The sequence below is a fragment of the Taurulus bubalis genome (genome assembly GCF_910589615.1).
Source record: "Taurulus bubalis genome assembly, chromosome: 17".
NCBI classification, from domain to species: domain Eukaryota; kingdom Metazoa; phylum Chordata; class Actinopteri; order Perciformes; family Cottidae; genus Taurulus; species Taurulus bubalis.
The window spans coordinates 23,130,542-23,147,993 of record NC_136605.1 but is presented as its reverse complement, the minus strand read 5'-3'; the positions used below and the strand labels follow the sequence as shown (position 1 = coordinate 23,147,993).

General features: G+C 46.3%; 1 protein-coding gene across 1 annotated transcript in view; it reads left to right on the top strand.

Annotated features, from left to right (window-relative positions):
* Positions 1 to 7,875: 7,875 nt before the first annotated feature.
* LOC306749783 (xylosyltransferase 1-like) overlaps positions 7,876 to 17,452 on the top strand; it is a gene marked incomplete at both ends in the record, with an annotated part of 32,325 nt that continues 22,748 nt past the window's right edge. The window contains one exon of the mRNA XM_079233111.1: positions 7,876 to 8,157. Within this exon, the coding sequence (XP_079089237.1) occupies positions 7,876 to 8,157 (282 nt within the window). The remainder of the gene's footprint in view (positions 8,158 to 17,452) is intronic.

The window sequence follows — 17,452 nt, the reverse complement described above, 5'->3', positions numbered from 1 at the left end:
ATAATGACAAATCAAAGACAACAGATCCATTAACTGGTTGGGCTCTCTCTAGTTTCGTTCCTTCAACAAGATTTAACTACAAATGAACAATGTCTGGCCTGAAATAAAGGTTCTAATGTACGGTTAGCCTTTGTGCTAAAGTTACTGGGTTAGCCTTTGTGCTAAAGCTACTGTATTAGCCTTTGTGCTAAAGTTACTGGGTTAGCCTTTGTGCTAAAGCTACTGTATTAGCCTTTGTGCTAAAGTTACTGGGTTAGCCTTTGTGCTAAAGCTACTGGGTTAGCCTTTGTGCTAAAGTTACTGGGTTAGCCTTTGTGCTAAAGCTACTGTATTAGCCTTTGTGCTAAAGTTACTGGGTTAGCCTTTGTGCTAAAGCTACTGTATTAGCCTTTGTGCTAAAGTTACTGTGTTAACCTTTGTGCTAAAGTTACTGTGTTAGCCTTTGTGCTAAAGTTACTGTGTTAGCCTTTGTGCTAAAATTACTGGGTTAACCTTTGTGCTAAAGTTACTGGGTTAACCTTTGTGCTAAAGTTACTGGGTTAACCTTTGTGCTAAAGTTACTGGGTTAACCTTTGTGCTAAAGTTACTGGGTTAACCTTTGTGCTAAAGTTACTGGGTTAACCTTTGTCCTAAAGTTACTGTGTTAACCGTTGTGCTAAAGTTACTGTGTTAGCCTTTGTGCTAAAGCTACTGTATTAGCCTTTGTGCTAAAGTTACTGTGTTAACCTTTGTGCTAAAGTTACTGTGTTAGCCTTTGTGCTAAAGTTACTGTGTTAGCCTTTGTGCTAAAGTTACTGGGTTAACCTTTGTGCTAAAGTTACTGGGTTAACCTTTGTGCTAAAGTTACTGGGTTAACCTTTGTGCTAAAGTTACTGTGTTAGCCTTTGTGCTAAAGTTACTGGGTTAACCTTTGTGCTAAAGTTACTGTGTTAGCCTTTGTGCTAAAGTTACTGGGTTAACCTTTGTGCTAAAGTTACTGTGTTAGCCTTTGTGCTAAAGTTACTGGGTTAACCTTTGTGCTAAAGTTACTGTGTTAGCCTTTGTGCTAAAGTTACTGTGTTAGCCTTTGTGCTAAAGTTACTGGGTTGTCCAGCAGAGACCAGTCCACCGTGGACAGACCCAGATCCTGGCAGCAGCAGCGTCTCCTCCTTTCCTCTTCCTCCTCCTCCTCCTCCTTCTCTTCCTCCTCCTCCTCCTCTCCTCCTCTTCCTCTTCCTCCTCCTCTCTGGGAGCCGACACCACGCTGCTGGAGACCCAGGACGTGCTGCTGGACCCGCTGGAGGCAAGCGGGTACGGGAGAACCAGAACCAGAACCAGGACTGAGGGTCAGACTGTCAGACCTGCTGCAGTAAAATCAGAGGGTTTCTAAAGGGACCCTGGTGCTCAGAGACATTACCACTTTAGTCCTTAGGGGGCGCCAGAATCCACACTACCACTTTTACGCCAAATTCAATACAAAATGAAAGTTCCCTGATCAATGCCCAGCTGCTGTTTTACAGCTTCATAATTTTTCACCAAAATTATTTGACCTTAAAGTTGTTTTTGCAACGCGAGGTGAATTTCTCCTTTTCTCTTTTGGGTAAAACATTCAGTTCAACGTCTCGGGCTGAGGAGCCGACATTAGAGCGCGACATGAGGAGTTGTTCATCTCTTGCTCGTCCTTGTGTTCGCTTCAGGGTGAGTCACAGCTGACGAACAGCCCGTGGGAGAAAACAGAGTCATCCCCGCAAATTAGTGTGTTAATAATGCACCTGTGCACACACTTTGACAATGAGTTGGAATGCTGTGTGAGTCACAGGGAAACCCTTTCAGACTCGAGTTGACACGTAACTGACTCGTACTTGAGCAGCGAGGCCGCAGGGCAGCTTCAACCCACTGCCTCAAAGAGAAAGTGCTCGACAAGTTGCCAATTTATTTTAATGGCACAATAAAGGGTTAAATCTGAGTTTCTGTCTGGTTAAATTTTACTTTGCTACATCTCATAGGTACTTTATGTTGTACTTTATACTGTACTGTGTTGTCTTATGACACATGAAAGTGTATTGTTAACAATTGTCTTGACATCAGTTTAAATGGTTTCACCCTAAAGACGTAACAGTAAACAACTACAATAAATCACTAAAACTGATTTTTCTATTTATTCAGAAAATATATTCCAAGCTCCATGAGCCCAAATGAACGACTCACCGTGTGCACATTTAGATAATTCTTTCTCATCCCAGGAATGGAAATGCTCACTGACAGGGTCGACCACAAGCTTGTTCACTTCAAAGTAGATAACATGTCCACTAAAAATATCTTCTTTATTCTGCAAGACGCAGGCACATCCTGATCAATCTCACATGATTAGTCCTGCACTCTGTCCCCTGATGCGACCCAGGCGGTAGACGATGTAACACAGGGCTCCAGCCAGCATTCACTAGTGCCCACAAAGGACTTCAATGGTCCAGACTCAGTGCTTTAAAGGTGAAGTCTCCAATGATATCCGATGGAGATTTGATGCTTTTTTGCGAGGGATTTTGTAATATTTACTAAAATCTTTTATCCTCTGGGTCAATTTGACCCCAGCAATTTAAATGTAAAGGGTATGATGCATTGCTGTATTACACTAGCCAAAAGCATATAAGTGGTTAAAGTAAAGGATATGAATACTTCTATCATCACTGTTAAATATGTGTGTCATACATTTTAATACTTATTTTCAAGTAGCACAATGTTCCTAGAATTTTACACTTTTATCCAAAGTGACTGACATGTTTTCTCTCTACACCTCAGACACAGCAACGGGGAGCAGTTAGGGCTCGAGAGTCTCAAGGACACAACGATGTGGACTAGCAGAGCCGGGGTTCGAACCACCAACCCTCTGACTGCTAACCACTGAGCCACAGTCTTTCCCCGGCAGTATTACTTGTGATCTCTTTGATTAATTATCTCCACTGTCATGAGCATTTGGGCAAAATCCTGATTGTTTTTCTTTCTTTCTTTCTTTCTTGCAGCAGTAAAGAAGAAGAGGCGACTGGGAAAGTCCCATTACTCCCACGCTCATGTCTCCAGTAAAGCCCTGGAAGGAGACAGAACCCAAACACAAAAGTAACAACAACAAAAACAACACAGAGCAAAATGAGAAACAGAATTGAAGCGTGAACCATTTCCTCCCAAAGCTTGTAGGCATGCTGGTGAACGCAGAGTGAACTCACATCCTGCAGTCTTGGAGGAACGTAGAGCGAGAGGGACGTGAACACAGTGAACGTCCTCAACGCTGCGCTGGTTCAGGACGGAGCCGAACTCTGGTGACAGTGGGGAGCTTCAGGTGGGCCAAGAGGAGCGCTCCCACAATGGAGGGTAAACTGTGCAGATTATAAAGCATCATGGATCTGGGATATTTATCTGTGTAAATAAAAATGGATTTAACTTCACTGGAAGTTTTAAAGCCTCCACTTTATCTGACTATCACGGCTTTTGGCCCCAACCAATATATCGATATCAGTCAGAGGATTCTCCAACGACAACGTGGATATGTTGATGTTCAGCAGGTACGATGCAATAATAACCTTTAGGAACTCACCCCGATGGGGAAAGCTTGTACATTCTGTAGATCTTCACTTTGCACTGTAAGACTGGCAGCACGCTTTACAGTTAAATACTTTACGATCTACAACATCTGTACTGTGTCAAAGGAATACAGCAACGTACTGTAATACAAAGCCTACAGTACATTCCTGTAATAACTATAACAAGAAAAACAGCATTATAGTGGTAGCAAAACAAATAAAAGTATCTCTGCTGTATCTGAGAAATACAGTATTTCAGTGGCAGCTGTTTCCACCAAAGCATGGAGGAACCAGTAATGCAAGAATCTGTAAAAACTAACAAGCATGAACAATAACAAGACAATAAACACAAATTTGACAAAAAATATCATCCAAATTAAACATAAAAATATGTGTAAGCCCTTATGAGTCTAAGCATTGTTGGATGAGCCTCCTTACAGTTCAAGGTTGATTCTAGAGGGAAGAAGAGGAGCTAAACAATGAGGTGAGGACTTTTCATCATCATGTTTATTCTGAGCAGAAACATCGTCACGGTCACCTCATCTTCACATGAAGCTTTCCAACAGTGAAGGGCTGAGGCCCCTCAAAGTAGACGGGACAATATACACATCATAGATTCCTCTCCTTTAACATAACTGTTGTAATATTGTACATACAGGAAACACATTGACTTTGACATGAGGGAACAGGAAGTGCAAAACTGCTGACTCATTTCCGTGTGTTTTAGGACTCATTCCTGCAGCACTCTGTTAACATTAGCTAATTATCAGTAAACACAACACAAGTAGTCATGCAGGTCATAAACCAAAGTATAAGACACACTAACATGTTGACCTGATGGTGGAGAACCACTTTATGTTTGGTGTGAGCAGATGTGGCCATGCAGAAACGCTTAATTAAGAGGGTGAACATAGTAAACGTAATACCTGTTAAACATTAATATATTAGCCCTGTCATTATGAGCAGGTTAGCATGCTGATGTTAGCATCCAGTTTAAAGCACCGCCGTGCCTAAAGAAGCATTGAGACCAGGCGGCACCTCCGGCTCTGAAAAGTGGAGCAAAAACTGAAGTGTGTTAAAGCTGCATTATTTCTACTGACCACCAGGGGGCGACTCCTCTGGTCCATCAATTGCCAAGGCCACCCACGTCAGAAGGCCTGGCACGACTGCAGACACGGCAAGGCGTTGACACCGCCTGGGTGCCGCCCGACTGTGGAATGGTGAAGAGCGGTTTGGAGGAGGATTGGGTCAGGGATCCCGAGTCCAGATCCTTAAAACCATCAACCCACGCCAGCACCACAGCCTGCTGCACGGGGCTACATGTGAGCTCTACGACATGTTGCCAATTTATTTTATGTCTTAAAATGTCTTTTTATACATTTGGATAACAAGTAAATTAAATGTGTATGTTGTTGCTGTGTCATTGAAACCTGGAAAATAAATGGTGATTGTTAAATCTGAGTTGCGGTCTGGATATGTTGAAGGCAGCGCGTGATGAGTATGTTCACCTTTTGAGATATTCGCCTAGTAAACGTCTGCTGCCACTCAATGGAGGGGAATGAAATGTTGGTGGTGGCAAAGAGGCAAAACCCGAGGACACCCTTCAGACATGGAGAGATCAAACTGAGGCTGGGTCTCCTGAAGCAGGCTGGTCTCATTCAGTGGATCCGTCCCTACCAAAATGTTTCTTATATTATTAATCCACTTAATCATGAACGAGAAAGTATAAAGACCGTAAAAGCCCACACTGGCTGGGTGTGAGGGGACGAAGAGTGATCATTCAGCAAGGAGAGCGCTGTTCAGGCGGCAAGCCAATGCTTCATGTGTTAAAGCTGCATTCTCTCTCCTGACCACCAGGGAGCGACTCCTCTGGTTGTATAGAAGTCTATGCTTCATGTGTTAGAGCTGCATTCTCTCTCCTGACCACCAGGGGGTGACTCCTCTGGTTGTATAGAAGTCTATGCTTCATGTGTTAAAGCTGCATTCTCTCTCCTGACCACCAGGGGCGACTCCTCTGGTTGTATAGAAGTCTATGCTTCATGTGTTAAAGCTGCATTCTCTCTCCTGACCACCAGGGGGCGACTCCTCTGGTTGTATAGAAGTCTATGCTTCATGTGTTAAAGCTGCATTCTCTCTCCTGACCACCAGGGGGCGACTCCTCTGGTTGTATAGAAGTCTATGCTTCATGTGTTAAAGCTGCATTCTCTCTCCTGACCACCAGGGGGCGACTCTTCTGGTTGTATAGAAGTATATGCTTCATGTGTTAGAGCTGCATTCTCTCTCCTGACCACCAGGGGGCGACTCCTCTGGTTGTATAGAAGTCTATGCTTCATGTGTTAAAGCTGCATTCTCTCTCCTGACCACCAGGGAGCGACTCCTCTGGTTGTATAGAAGTCTATGCTTCATGTGTTAGAGCTGCATTCTCTCTCCTGACCACCAGGGGGTGACTCCTCTGGTTGTATAGAAGTCTATGCTTCATGTGTTAAAGCTGCATTCTCTCTCCTGACCACCAGGGGGCGACTCCTCTGGTTGTATAGAAGTCTATGCTTCATGTGTTAAAGCTGCATTCTCTCTCCTGACCACCAGGGGGCGACTCCTCTGGTTGTATAGAAGTCTATGCTTCATGTGTTAAAGCTGCATTCTCTCTCCTGACCACCAGGGGGCGACTCCTCTGGTTGTATAGAAGTCTATGCTTCATGTGTTAAAGCTGCATTCTCTCTCCTAACCACCAGGGGGCGACTCTTCTGGTTGTATAGAAGTATATGCTTCATGTGTTAGAGCTGCATTCTCTCTCCTGACCACCAGGGGGCGACTCCTCTGGTTGTATAGAAGTCTATGCTTCATGTGTTAAAGCTGCATTCTCTCTCCTGACCACCAGGGAGCGACTCCTCTGGTTGTATAGAAGTCTATGCTTCATGTGTTAGAGCTGCATTCTCTCTCCTGACCACCAGGGGGTGACTCCTCTGGTTGTATAGAAGTCTATGCTTCATGTGTTAAAGCTGCATTCTCTCTCCTGACCACCAGGGGGCGACTCCTCTGGTTGTATAGAAGTCTATGCTTCATGTGTTAAAGCTGCATTCTCTCTCCTGACCACCAGGGGGCGACTCCTCTGGTTGTATAGAAGTCTATGCTTCATGTGTTGAAGCTGCATTCTCTCTCCTGACCACCAGGGGGCGACTCTTCTGGTTGTATAGAAGTATATGCTTCATGTGTTAGAGCTGCATTCTCTCTCCTGACCACCAGGGGGCGACTCCTCTGGTTGTATAGAAGTATATGCTTCATGTGTTAGAGCTGCATTCTCTCTCCTGACCACCAGGGGGTTTTGAAGGTTTTGTTCACAGCTTTGTAATTGTTTTGGGTGATGATGTCATAAAAAGGGGAAGAAATCTAATTTTAGATGTTCATTCAATTAGATTTCTTGCACTTTTCTGCAATATGCATGAAATCAGACTAATCTGGTGGAAAGAGTATTAGAAGGCGAGCAGTGATGGAGATTCATAGAACGGCTGGAGCGTGCTGTGTGTGTGTGTGTGTGTGTGTGTGTGTGTGTGTGTGTGTGTGTGTGTGTGTGTGTGTGTGTGTGTGTGTGTGTGTGTGTGTGTGTGTGGCTTTGTTTGTACATGCATACATAATGTGTGAATGTGTGTGTGAGGAAGAAGGGTGGAAAGACTGTTTTTCACATTCAATCATTCTCATAACTTAGTTCACTGCTTTGATGAGATATTATTATTATTATTATTATTATTATTATTATTATGAGTGAAGACCGGACTCAAGCATTTTTTTCACATTTATTTGATATTGTTTAAAAAAAATGTAATAAAAAGTGTAATTAAGGTTATTCTACATTACATTGTGAAATGATCAGAATCAGGATCAGCTTTATTGGCCATGTTTACATTTTGTTTTGTAAGGCATGATAGATTCTCTACACACCACATTATTATTACTATTATTATTATTATTATAGTTATTGTAATTATTATGATTGGATTGCTGTCTGTTGAACTGTTGAATGGCCACATGAGGGCCTCCGTTCCTCTTTGCCGCTCCAGACCTCTACACCTCTCTCCTCATTTCAAGCCTTTGCCAAATTCCCCCCCTCCTCCCCCCCCCCCTCCTCCTCCCCCCCTCTCCTCCTCCCCCTCCTCCTCCTCCTCCTCCTCCTCTTCCTCCTCCTCCTTCTCCTCCTCCTCCTCCTCTGTGCCTGCCAGTAGCCCCTCTCAGGCCGCGTCGGGGAGCATTCACACCCCGCTGTCGGCGTTTAGCGGACGGGGCTGTGGGCTTGAGCCGGAGGAGGAGGAGGAGGAGGAGGAGGAGGAAGATGACCGGGATCCCGTGCGCCCGCAGGCTGGCCCGGCGCTCCAAGTCCGCGCTGCTGATCGCCGCTCTGGCCGTGCTGCTGGTCCAGACGCTCATCGTGTGGAACTTCAGCAGCCTGGACTCCGCCGGCGGAGACGGAGGCGCCAGGAGCCGGGAGAAGAGAGAGGAGCGAGCCGCGGGGCTCAACAAAGCCGACGGGCAGCCGCGGAGGAGGGGGCTGCAGAGGAAGGGCGACCCGCCGCCGCCGCTCGGAGAGGCGGCCGCGCGGCACACGCTGCAGGCGGTAGGTTGGAGGGGTCGGGCTGGTGGTCCATGACCGACCTGTGTGCGGGTTCCTCTCTGCCGACCACACGCGCGTCCGTCCCCGACGAGACCCGCATGGTCGCCGCAGAGAGGATGCTGTGAGCGGCTGCAGCTGCTCGCTGTTGTTGTGGCGCGTTGTCCACACCGTCTGAGAGACGCGTCGCTTAGGCCGAACTTCATGGAAAATGTGCCAATTTAAGCATCGATCTGTAGCCGATGCACCCGGTCACGAGCTGTCTCCTCCGGGGATGTTCCGCTGTGAGGCTGTGTGAGGCTGTATGAGGCTGTGTGTGCGGTTGTGTGAGGTTGTGTGAGGTTGTGTGTGGGGTTGTGTGTGAGGCTGTATGAGGCTGTGTGTGAGGTTGTGTGAGGTTGTGTGTGAGGCTGTATGAGGCTGTGTGAGGCTGTGTGAGGCTGTATGAGGCTGTGTGTGCGGTTGTGTGAGGTTGTGTGTGAGGCTGTGTGAGGCTGTGTGAGGCTGTGTGTGAGGCTGTGTGTGAGGCTGTGTGTGAGGTTGTGTGTGGGGTTGTGTGAGGCTGTGTGTGACGCTGTATGAGGTTGTGTGAGGTTGTGTGTGAGGCTGTATGAGGTTGTGTGGGGTTGTGTGAGGCTGTATGAGGCTGTGTGTGAGGTTGTGTGTGAGGTTGTGTGAGGTTGTGTGTGAGGCTGTATGAGGCTGTGTGAGGCTGTGTGAGGCTGTGTGTGAGGTTGTGTGAGGTTGTGTGTGAGGCTGTGTGAGGCTGTGTGAGGCTGTGTGTGAGGTTGTGTGTGGGGTTGTGTGAGGCTGTGTGTGACGCTGTATGAGGTTGTGTGAGGTTGTGTGTGAGGCTGTATGAGGTTGTGTGGGGTTGTGTGAGGCTGTATGAGGCTGTGTGTGAGGTTGTGTGAGGTTGTGTGAGGTTGTGTGTGAGGCTGTATGAGGCTGTGTGAGGCTGTATGAGGCTGTGTGTGAGGTTGTGTGAGGTTGTGTGAGGTTGTGTGTGAGGTTGTGTGTGAGGCTGTATGAGGCTGTGTGTGAGGCTGTATGAGGTTGTGTGTGAGGCTGTGTGAGGTTGTGTGAGGTTGTGTGAGGCTGTGTGAGGCTGTGTGAGGCTGTGTGAGGCTGTATGAGGTTGTGTGTGAGGTTGTGTGTGAGGCTGTATGAGGCTGTGTGAGGTTGTGTGTGAGGCTGTGTGAGGTTGTGTGAGGCTGTGTGAGGCTGTGTGTGAGGCTGTGTGAGGCTGTGTGAGGCTGTATGAGGCTGTGTGAGGCTGTATGAGGCTGTGTGAGGCTGTGTGTGAGGCTGTATGAGGTTGTGTGTGAGGTTGTGTGTGAGGCTGTATGAGGCTGTGTGAGGCTGTGTGAGGCTGTGTGTGAGGTTGTGTGAGGTTGTGTGTGAGGCTGTGTGAGGCTGTGTGTGAGGTTGTGTGTGAGGCTGTATGAGGCTGTGTGAGGCTGTGTGTGAGGCTGTATGAGGCTGTGTGAGGCTGTGTGAGGCTGTATGAGGCTGTGTGAGGTTGTGTGTGAGGCTGTATGAGGCTGTATGAGGCTGTGTGAGGTTGTGTGTGAGGCTGTATGAGGCTGTGTGAGGCTGTGTGAGGTTGTGTGTGAGGCTGTATGAGGCTGTGTGAGGTTGTGTGTGAGGCTGTATGAGGCTGTGTGAGGCTGTGTGAGGTTGTGTGTGAGGCTGTATGAGGCTGTGTGAGGTTGTGTGTGAGGCTGTATGAGGCTGTGTGATGCTGTGTGAGGTTGTGTGTGAGGCTGTATGAGGCTGTATGAGGCTGTGTGAGGCTGTGTGAGGCTGTGTGAGGCTGTATGAGGCTGTGTGTGAGGCTGTGTGTGAGGTTGTGTGAGGTTGTGTGTGAGGCTGTATGAGGCTGTGTGAGGCTGTGTGTGAGGTTGTGTGAGGCTGTGTGAGGCTGTGTGTGAGGTTGTGTGAGGCTGTGTGTGAGGCTGTATGAGGCTGTGTGAGGCTGTGTGAGGCTGTATGAGGCTGTATGAGGCTGTATGAGGCTGTGTGTGAGGCTGTGTGTGAGGTTGTGTGAGGTTGTGTGTGAGGCTGTATGAGGCTGTGTGTGAGGCTGTGTGTGAGGTTGTGTGAGGTTGTGTGTGAGGCTGTATGAGGCTGTGTGAGGCTGTGTGTGAGGTTGTGTGAGGCTGTGTGAGGCTGTGTGAGGCTGTGTGTGAGGCTGTATGAGGCTGTGTGTGAGGCTGTGTGTGAGGTTGTGTGTGAGGCTGTATGAGGCTGTGTGAGGCTGTGTGTGAGGTTGTGTGAGGCTGTGTGAGGCTGTGTGTGAGGTTGTGTGAGGTTGTGTGTGAGGCTGTGTGAGGTTGTGTGTGAGGCTGTGTGTGAGGTTGTGTGTGAGGCTGTGTGTGAGGTTGTGTGAGGTTGTGTGTGAGGCTGTATGAGGCTGTGTTAGGCTGTGTGAGGCTGTGTGTGAGGTTGTGTGAGGCTGTGTATGAGGCTGTGTTAGGCGGTGTGAGGCTGTGTGTGAGGTTGTGTGAGGCTGTGTGTGAGGCTGTGTGTGAGGCTGTGTTAGGCTGTGTGAGGCTGTGTGTGAGGTTGTGTGAGGCTGTGTGAGGTTGTGTGAGGCTGTGTGAGGCTGTGTGTGAGGCTGTGTGAGGTTGTGTGAGGCTGTGTGAGGTTGTGTGTGAGGTTGTGTGAGGCTGTGTGAGGTTGTGTGAGGCTGTGTGAGGTTGTGTGAGGCTGTGTGAGGCTGTGTGTGAGGCTGTGTGTGAGGTTGTGTGAGGCTGTGTGAGGTTGTGTGAGGCTGTGTGAGGCTGTGTGTGAGGCTGTGTGTGAGGCTGTGTGTGAGGTTGTGTGTGAGGTTGTGTGTGAGGCTGTGTGTGAGGTTGTGTGTGAGGCTGTGTGTGAGGCTGTGTGAGGCTGTGTGTGAGGTTGTGTGTGAGGTTGTGTGTGAGGCTGTGTGAGAGGCTGTGTGAGGTTGTGTGTGAGGCTGTGTGAGGTTGTGTGTGAGGCTGTGTGTGAGGTTGTGTGTGAGGCTGTGTGTGAGGCTGTGTGAGGTTGTGTGAGAGGCTGTGTGAGGTTGTGTGTGAGGCTGTGTGAGGTTGTGTGTGAGGCTGTGTGAGGTTGTGTGTGAGGCTGTGTGAGGTTGTGTGAGAGGCTGTGTGAGGTTGTGTGTGAGGCTGTGTGAGGTTGTGTGTGAGGCTGTGTGTGAGGTTGTGTGTGAGGCTGTGTGTGAGGCTGTGTGTGAGGCTGTGTGTGAGGCTGTGTGTGAGGTTGTGTGTGAGGTTGTGTGTGAGCGACGTTGTGTTGAGGATATCATGCCGAATGTAAGAATAACGCTGAGTTGACCCTAAAATATCCTCTCTGTGTTCTCAGTTGTCTCCTCTGTATAAAACAGACAGCGTGTTTTAGTATGTAAGTGTGTAAGTGTGTAAGTGTGTATTCTGTTGGTGTCAGTCAGCCTGTAGAATCTCGTTGTAAAAAAAAAAAAAAGGTCAAAATATTTGTAATGAACCCCTTAATTCTAACCCTTAACAGCAATTCCAGCCGTTCACATCAGTGTAGTCACATCACATAACTCTGCTTCTAGATGTGTGATTTAGAGATTAATTAGCTAACTTCAGCTTTTATTCCTTTATTATTGCTCCTCTGATATCAGCTTCAAGTTGTAAGGCGCAACGGATGACGACAAAAAAAATCCCCTTGGGGATTAATAAAGTATATATTCATTCATTTAAATGTTGTTTCAAAAGTTAAAAGTCAAGTATTTCCCTCTTCAGGGTCAGTTGTGCATCCTACATTACAGTGTGTGTGTGTGTGTGTGTGTGTGTGTGTGTGTGTGTGTGTGTGTGTGTGTGTGTGTGTGTGTGTGTGCATGTCTTACATTCATATGTTTAATTACTGTGCAGTATGTGATCTAGGGGAGATTCCAGTGTTTTATGTTCAGAAAATAGTGTGTGTGCGTGTGTGTGTGTGTGTGTGTGTGTGTGTGTGTGTGTGTGTGTGTGTGTGTGTGTGTTGCTTTACCTGGTGGGATCCAGGTGTTCTCATGTTGTCGAGACGTGTGTGTGTATGTGTTTGTGAGTGTGTGTGTGTGTGTGTTTGTTTGTGTGTGTCTGTGTGTGAGAGTATTGCAGGCATTTTACGTCCTTTAATTACAGTTGCCCTGTGATCTTCCCTGTGTGTGTGTGTGTGTGTGTGTGTATGTGTGTGTGTGTGTGTGTGTGTGTGTGTGTGTGTGTGTGTGTGTGTGTGTGTGTGCAGTGGTATGTGCTGACAGTTATTGGCTTTTAAAACAGTAGCGATACATGCCAGCACTTTTTATAGGACATCGGTTACAGAGAGAGAGAGAGAGAGAGACTCTGGATTGATCACATGATGTTCCAGCAGAACTAGAGTCAGTCTATTTAACTACATTCATCTTTTAATTTGACTCTTCTTATAACCGACGCCCTCATCCAGCAGCAGCATAAACTCCTTTTTCTCTCTGTTTCCCTCTTTCCTTCCTCTCCTCCTTCCTTCCTTCCCTCCTTCTTTCCTTCCTTCCTTCCTTCCTTCCTTCCTTCCTTCCTTCCTTCCTTCCTTCCTCTCCTCCTTCCTTCCTTCCTCTCCTCCTTCCTTCCTCTCCTCCCTCCTTCCTTCCTCTCCTCCTTCAACTCCTCCTTCCTTCCTTCCCTCCTTCCTTCCCTCCTTCCTTCCTTCCTTCCTTCCTTCCTTCCTTCCTTCCTCTCCTCCTTCCTTCCTTCCTTCCTTCTTCTCCTCCTTCCTTCCTCTCCTCCTTCCTCCCTCCTTCCTTCCTCTCCTCCTTCCTTCCTTCCTCCCTCCTTCCTTCCTCTCCTCCTTCCTTCCTTCCTTCCTCCCTCCTTCCTTCCTCTCCTCCTTCCTTCCTCTCCTCCTTCCTTCCTCCCTCCTTCCTTCCTCTCCTCCTTCCTTCCTCTCCTCCTTCCTTCCTTCCTCTCCTCCTTCCTTCCTTCCTTCCTCCCTCCTTCCTTCCTCTCCTCCTCTCCTCCTTCCTTCCTCCTTCCTTCCTTCCTCTCCTCCTTCCTTCCTTCCTCTCCTCCTTCCTTCCTTCCTCTCCTCCTTCCTTCCTTCCTTCCTCCCTCCTTCCTTCCTCTCCTCCTCTCCTCCTTCCTTCCTCCTTCCTTCCTTCCTCTCCTCCTTCCTTCCTTCCTCTCCTCCTTCCTTCCTCTCCTCCTTCCTTCCTTCCTTCCTCCCTCCTTCCTTCCTCTCCTCCTTCCTTCCTCTCCTCCTTCCTTCCTCCCTCCTTCCTTCCTCTCCTCCTTCCTTCCTCCCTCCCTCCTTCCTTCCTCCTTCCTTCCTTCCTCTCCTCCTTCCTTCCTCTCCTCCTCAGAGAGAACACATCTCAGATGGATACGTTTGTTTTGTGCAGAATGTTTCTCCATCAGTAAAGTTCTTTCTGTTTCTGCTCTCATGTTATGAGAATGTAGACCTGCAGTTATTTCCTTCATCACATTGGCTCAGAGTTCCTCCAGCAGTAAAGAGTCAGCAGAGGGAACAGGCAGCTGGAGGCTGGCCTCAGGATGCTCTCAGGGTAAAAGGGTCAAAGGTGAGAAAGTAGAGAAAAGTGTCCGTTTTGTGTCTGAAAACCTCAAAGTTATCAATTTATTACTGAAGCCAAGAAGAGAGAAACATTCTGGTGTTGAGTCTGAACCTATTGAACCTTTTTTAGAGCAAAATGCAGAATATTCAAATGTGAGCTGCTTTCCTCAGTTTTAAATGACCTCACACTTAATATCTTTCTCTGTGAATTAATGTTCACGGTTTCATTTGAGAGACTCAACGATTCAGGAAAGACTGATTGATCAATAATAACAATAACCCAACAATTATTGATAGGAAGAAGAAGCATCCTATTTCCAATAAAAATAAAGTGTGTGTGTTTAACTTTCACTGCAGCAGCTTCCACAGCGCACACATTCACATACCAGCTGTGTGTGTGTGTGTGTGTGTGTGTGTGTGTGTGTGTGTGTGTGTGACTGTTGATGTCCAGTTGTTAGTGTTAGTGTGTTTACAGCAGTCATGCATGGCGCCACAGTTGCACAACTCTCACATTCATCACACCTTAGAGGGGATGGACACACACACACACACACACACACACACACACACACACACACACACACACACACAGAGTGCTGACCGCATGTGTATCAGGCCTCAGGGATCAGATTAGAGGATTGGTTTGGATCAGGTTTCTCTGACAGGATTTACTCTTTATAATCTAGTTTAGATTGTTTGATAATCCCTAAATACTGTGTGTGTGTGTGTGTGTGTGTGTGTGTGTGTGTGTGTGTGTGTGTGTGTGTTTAAAGACTGTGACAACACTTTAGGAAAGTGAGGAAAACCGTGATGCTTCTTACATGTTTTTTGGAGCTCAAATCAGCATCTCTTTCCAGAAATATCATCATCATGTGATCACCATGACATCATGTCATACAGATGAAAGGCCATGTTGGTCTAAATGCTCTTCTGTCGTTGGGTCAGTGAACGCATCACGTCACACAGCTCAGTTCATACCAACGTGTTCTCTGTGTCCAGCAGCCTGAACATCTTTTTTAGATTATTATGGGTTTTGGGGCAAAATTAGGATTAAACACCGGCTGGCGGAGCCGGGGATCGAACCATCGATCCTCTGATTGCAGGACAAACCTACCCACCACTAAGCCACGGTCACCCCACAGTTTGTCTCTCTCAGAATGTAGTGAGCACTTTGTCACCACTTAGTTTTTATAAAGGTGCGAAATCAATCAAGTTATTGTTAATGTGTAATAATTATGGGATGCCTGGTGTAGCGTTCGGAAGAATTAGTCAAACAACTTCTCTGGAATTTATTTCCCTTGATCACCAGTAAAGTAACAAGCTTTAGTCTTGACATCAGGGAGTCGCCCAGTAACACGCAGGTTGACCGTCTACACACTGAACAGCTGGAAGGTTCTGCTCTTTAATGCACGGCTCTTTAATACACTGTTCTTTAATACACTGTTCTTTAATACACGGTTCTTTAATGCACGGCTCTTTAATGCACGGTTCTTTAATACGCGGTTCTTTAATACGCGGTTCTTTAATGCACGGTTCTTTAATACACGGCTCTTTAATGCACGGTTCTTTAATACGCAGTTCTTTAATACACGGTTCTTTAATACACGGTTCTTTAATGCACGGTTCTTTAATACGCGGTTCTTTAATACGCGGTTCTTTAATGCACGGTTCTTTAATACGCGGTTCTTTAATACACGGTTCTTTAATACGCGGTTCTTTAATACGCGGTTCTTTAATGCACGGTTCTTTAATACGCGGTTCTTTAATACGCGGTTCTTTAATACACGGTTCTTTAATACGCGGTTCTTTAATACGCGGCTCTTTAATACACGGTTCTTTAATACGCGGTTCTTTAATACACGGTTCTTTAATACGCGGTTCTTTAATACACGGTTCTTTAATACGCGGCTCTTTAATACACGTTCTTTAATACACGGTTCTTTAATACGCGGCTCTTTAATACGCGGTTCTTTAATACGCGGTTCTTTAATACACGGTTCTTTAATACGCGGCTCTTTAATACGCGGCTCTTTAATACGCGGTTCTCACTCATGAACATCTAACATTTCTATTGGCTTCAACTTGTCTAAGAGGAGAATCGTGTTCTCATCTTTTCTCACAAGACTGGAACACAACGACCAGTCTGCTTCTCTAGTGTCAACATACTGATCACAGCTGTGAGTGTTGTGGTGCAGAGCGTGGAACCTTGAGGAACCTTGAGGAACCTTGTGGAACCTTGAGGAACCTTGTGGAACCTTGAGGAACCTTGTGGAACCTTGAGGAACCTTGTGGAACCTTGAGGAACCTTGAGGAACCTTGTGGAACCTTGAGGAACCTTGAGGAACCTTGTGGAACCTTGTGGAACCTTGAGGAACCTTGTGGAACCTTGAGGAACCTTGAGGAACCTTGAGGAACCTTGTGGAACCTTGAGGAACCTTGAGGAACCTTGTGGAACCTTGAGGAACCTTGTGGAACCTTGTGGAACCTTGAGGAACCTTGTGGAACCTTGTGGAACCTTGAGGAACCTTGTGGAACCTTGAGGAACCTTGTGGAACCTTGAGGAACCTTGTGGAACCTTGAGGAACCTTGTGGAACCTTGTGGAACCTTGAGGAACCTTGTGGAACCTTGAGGAACCTTGTGGAACCTTGAGGAACCTTGTGGAACCTTGAGGAACCTTGCAGTATATATAATGCTTATATACTGTATATTTCCTATGTTTCCTGGAGTCTTGCAGCAGGAATGTCATATATATATATATATATATATATATATATATATATATATATATATATATATATATATATGACATTCCTGCAGCAGCAACATCGAGGCGCTGCAGGGTCTCTGTGTTTCTCTCACTCAAACCTCACGCTGCATGTCTCTCTCTCTATCGGCGATTAAGCACAACACACTAATGTTAAGACCAGGAAGCTGCTTTTCCATTATTTCCTGAGAGATAATTCTCACTAAATGGTGTAGATGGACTTAAATCCTTCTGTAATCCAGGTTTCACAGCGGCATCCCTCCTAAAAGTCCATTTAGCTTACGTGTGTCCATCTGCCTGCTTTCCTTTTGTCTCAGCTCTGGGTTCTGCATTTAGTTCATATCAAACCGTTGGGTTCTGCATTTAGTTCATATCAAACTGTTGGGTTCTGCATTTAGTTCATATCAAACCGTTGGGTTCTGCATTTAGTTCATATCAAACCGTTGGGTTCTGCATTTAGTTCATATCAAACCGTTGGGTTCTGCATTTAGTTCATATCAAACCGTTGGGTTCTGCATTTAGTTCATATCAAACTGTTGGGTTCTGCATTTAGTTCATATCAAACCGTTGGGTTCTGCATTTAGTTCATATCAAACCGTTGGGTTCTGCATTTAGTTCATATCAAACTGTTGGGTTCTGCATTTAGTTCATATCAAACCGTTGGGTTCTGCATTTAGTTCATATCAAACCGTTGGGTTCTGCATTTAGTTCATATCAAACCGTTGGGTTCCACCACGGGACGCTCAGAGAGAATCAGCTGTTCTTTAACGCTCATCTTTTGGATGAAAAAGAGACAACGGTGACACTGACCATCAAGGATGTGTTTGATGCTGTGGAGACAATATGCCATGAATATATATATAAATATACATATACATATATATATATATATATATATATATATATATATATATATATATATATATATATATATATTCATGGTCTGTGTTTTGACTTGAGGAATGTTGGAGTCATCCGTGTGTTTTTCTATTAGTTAATTTAAC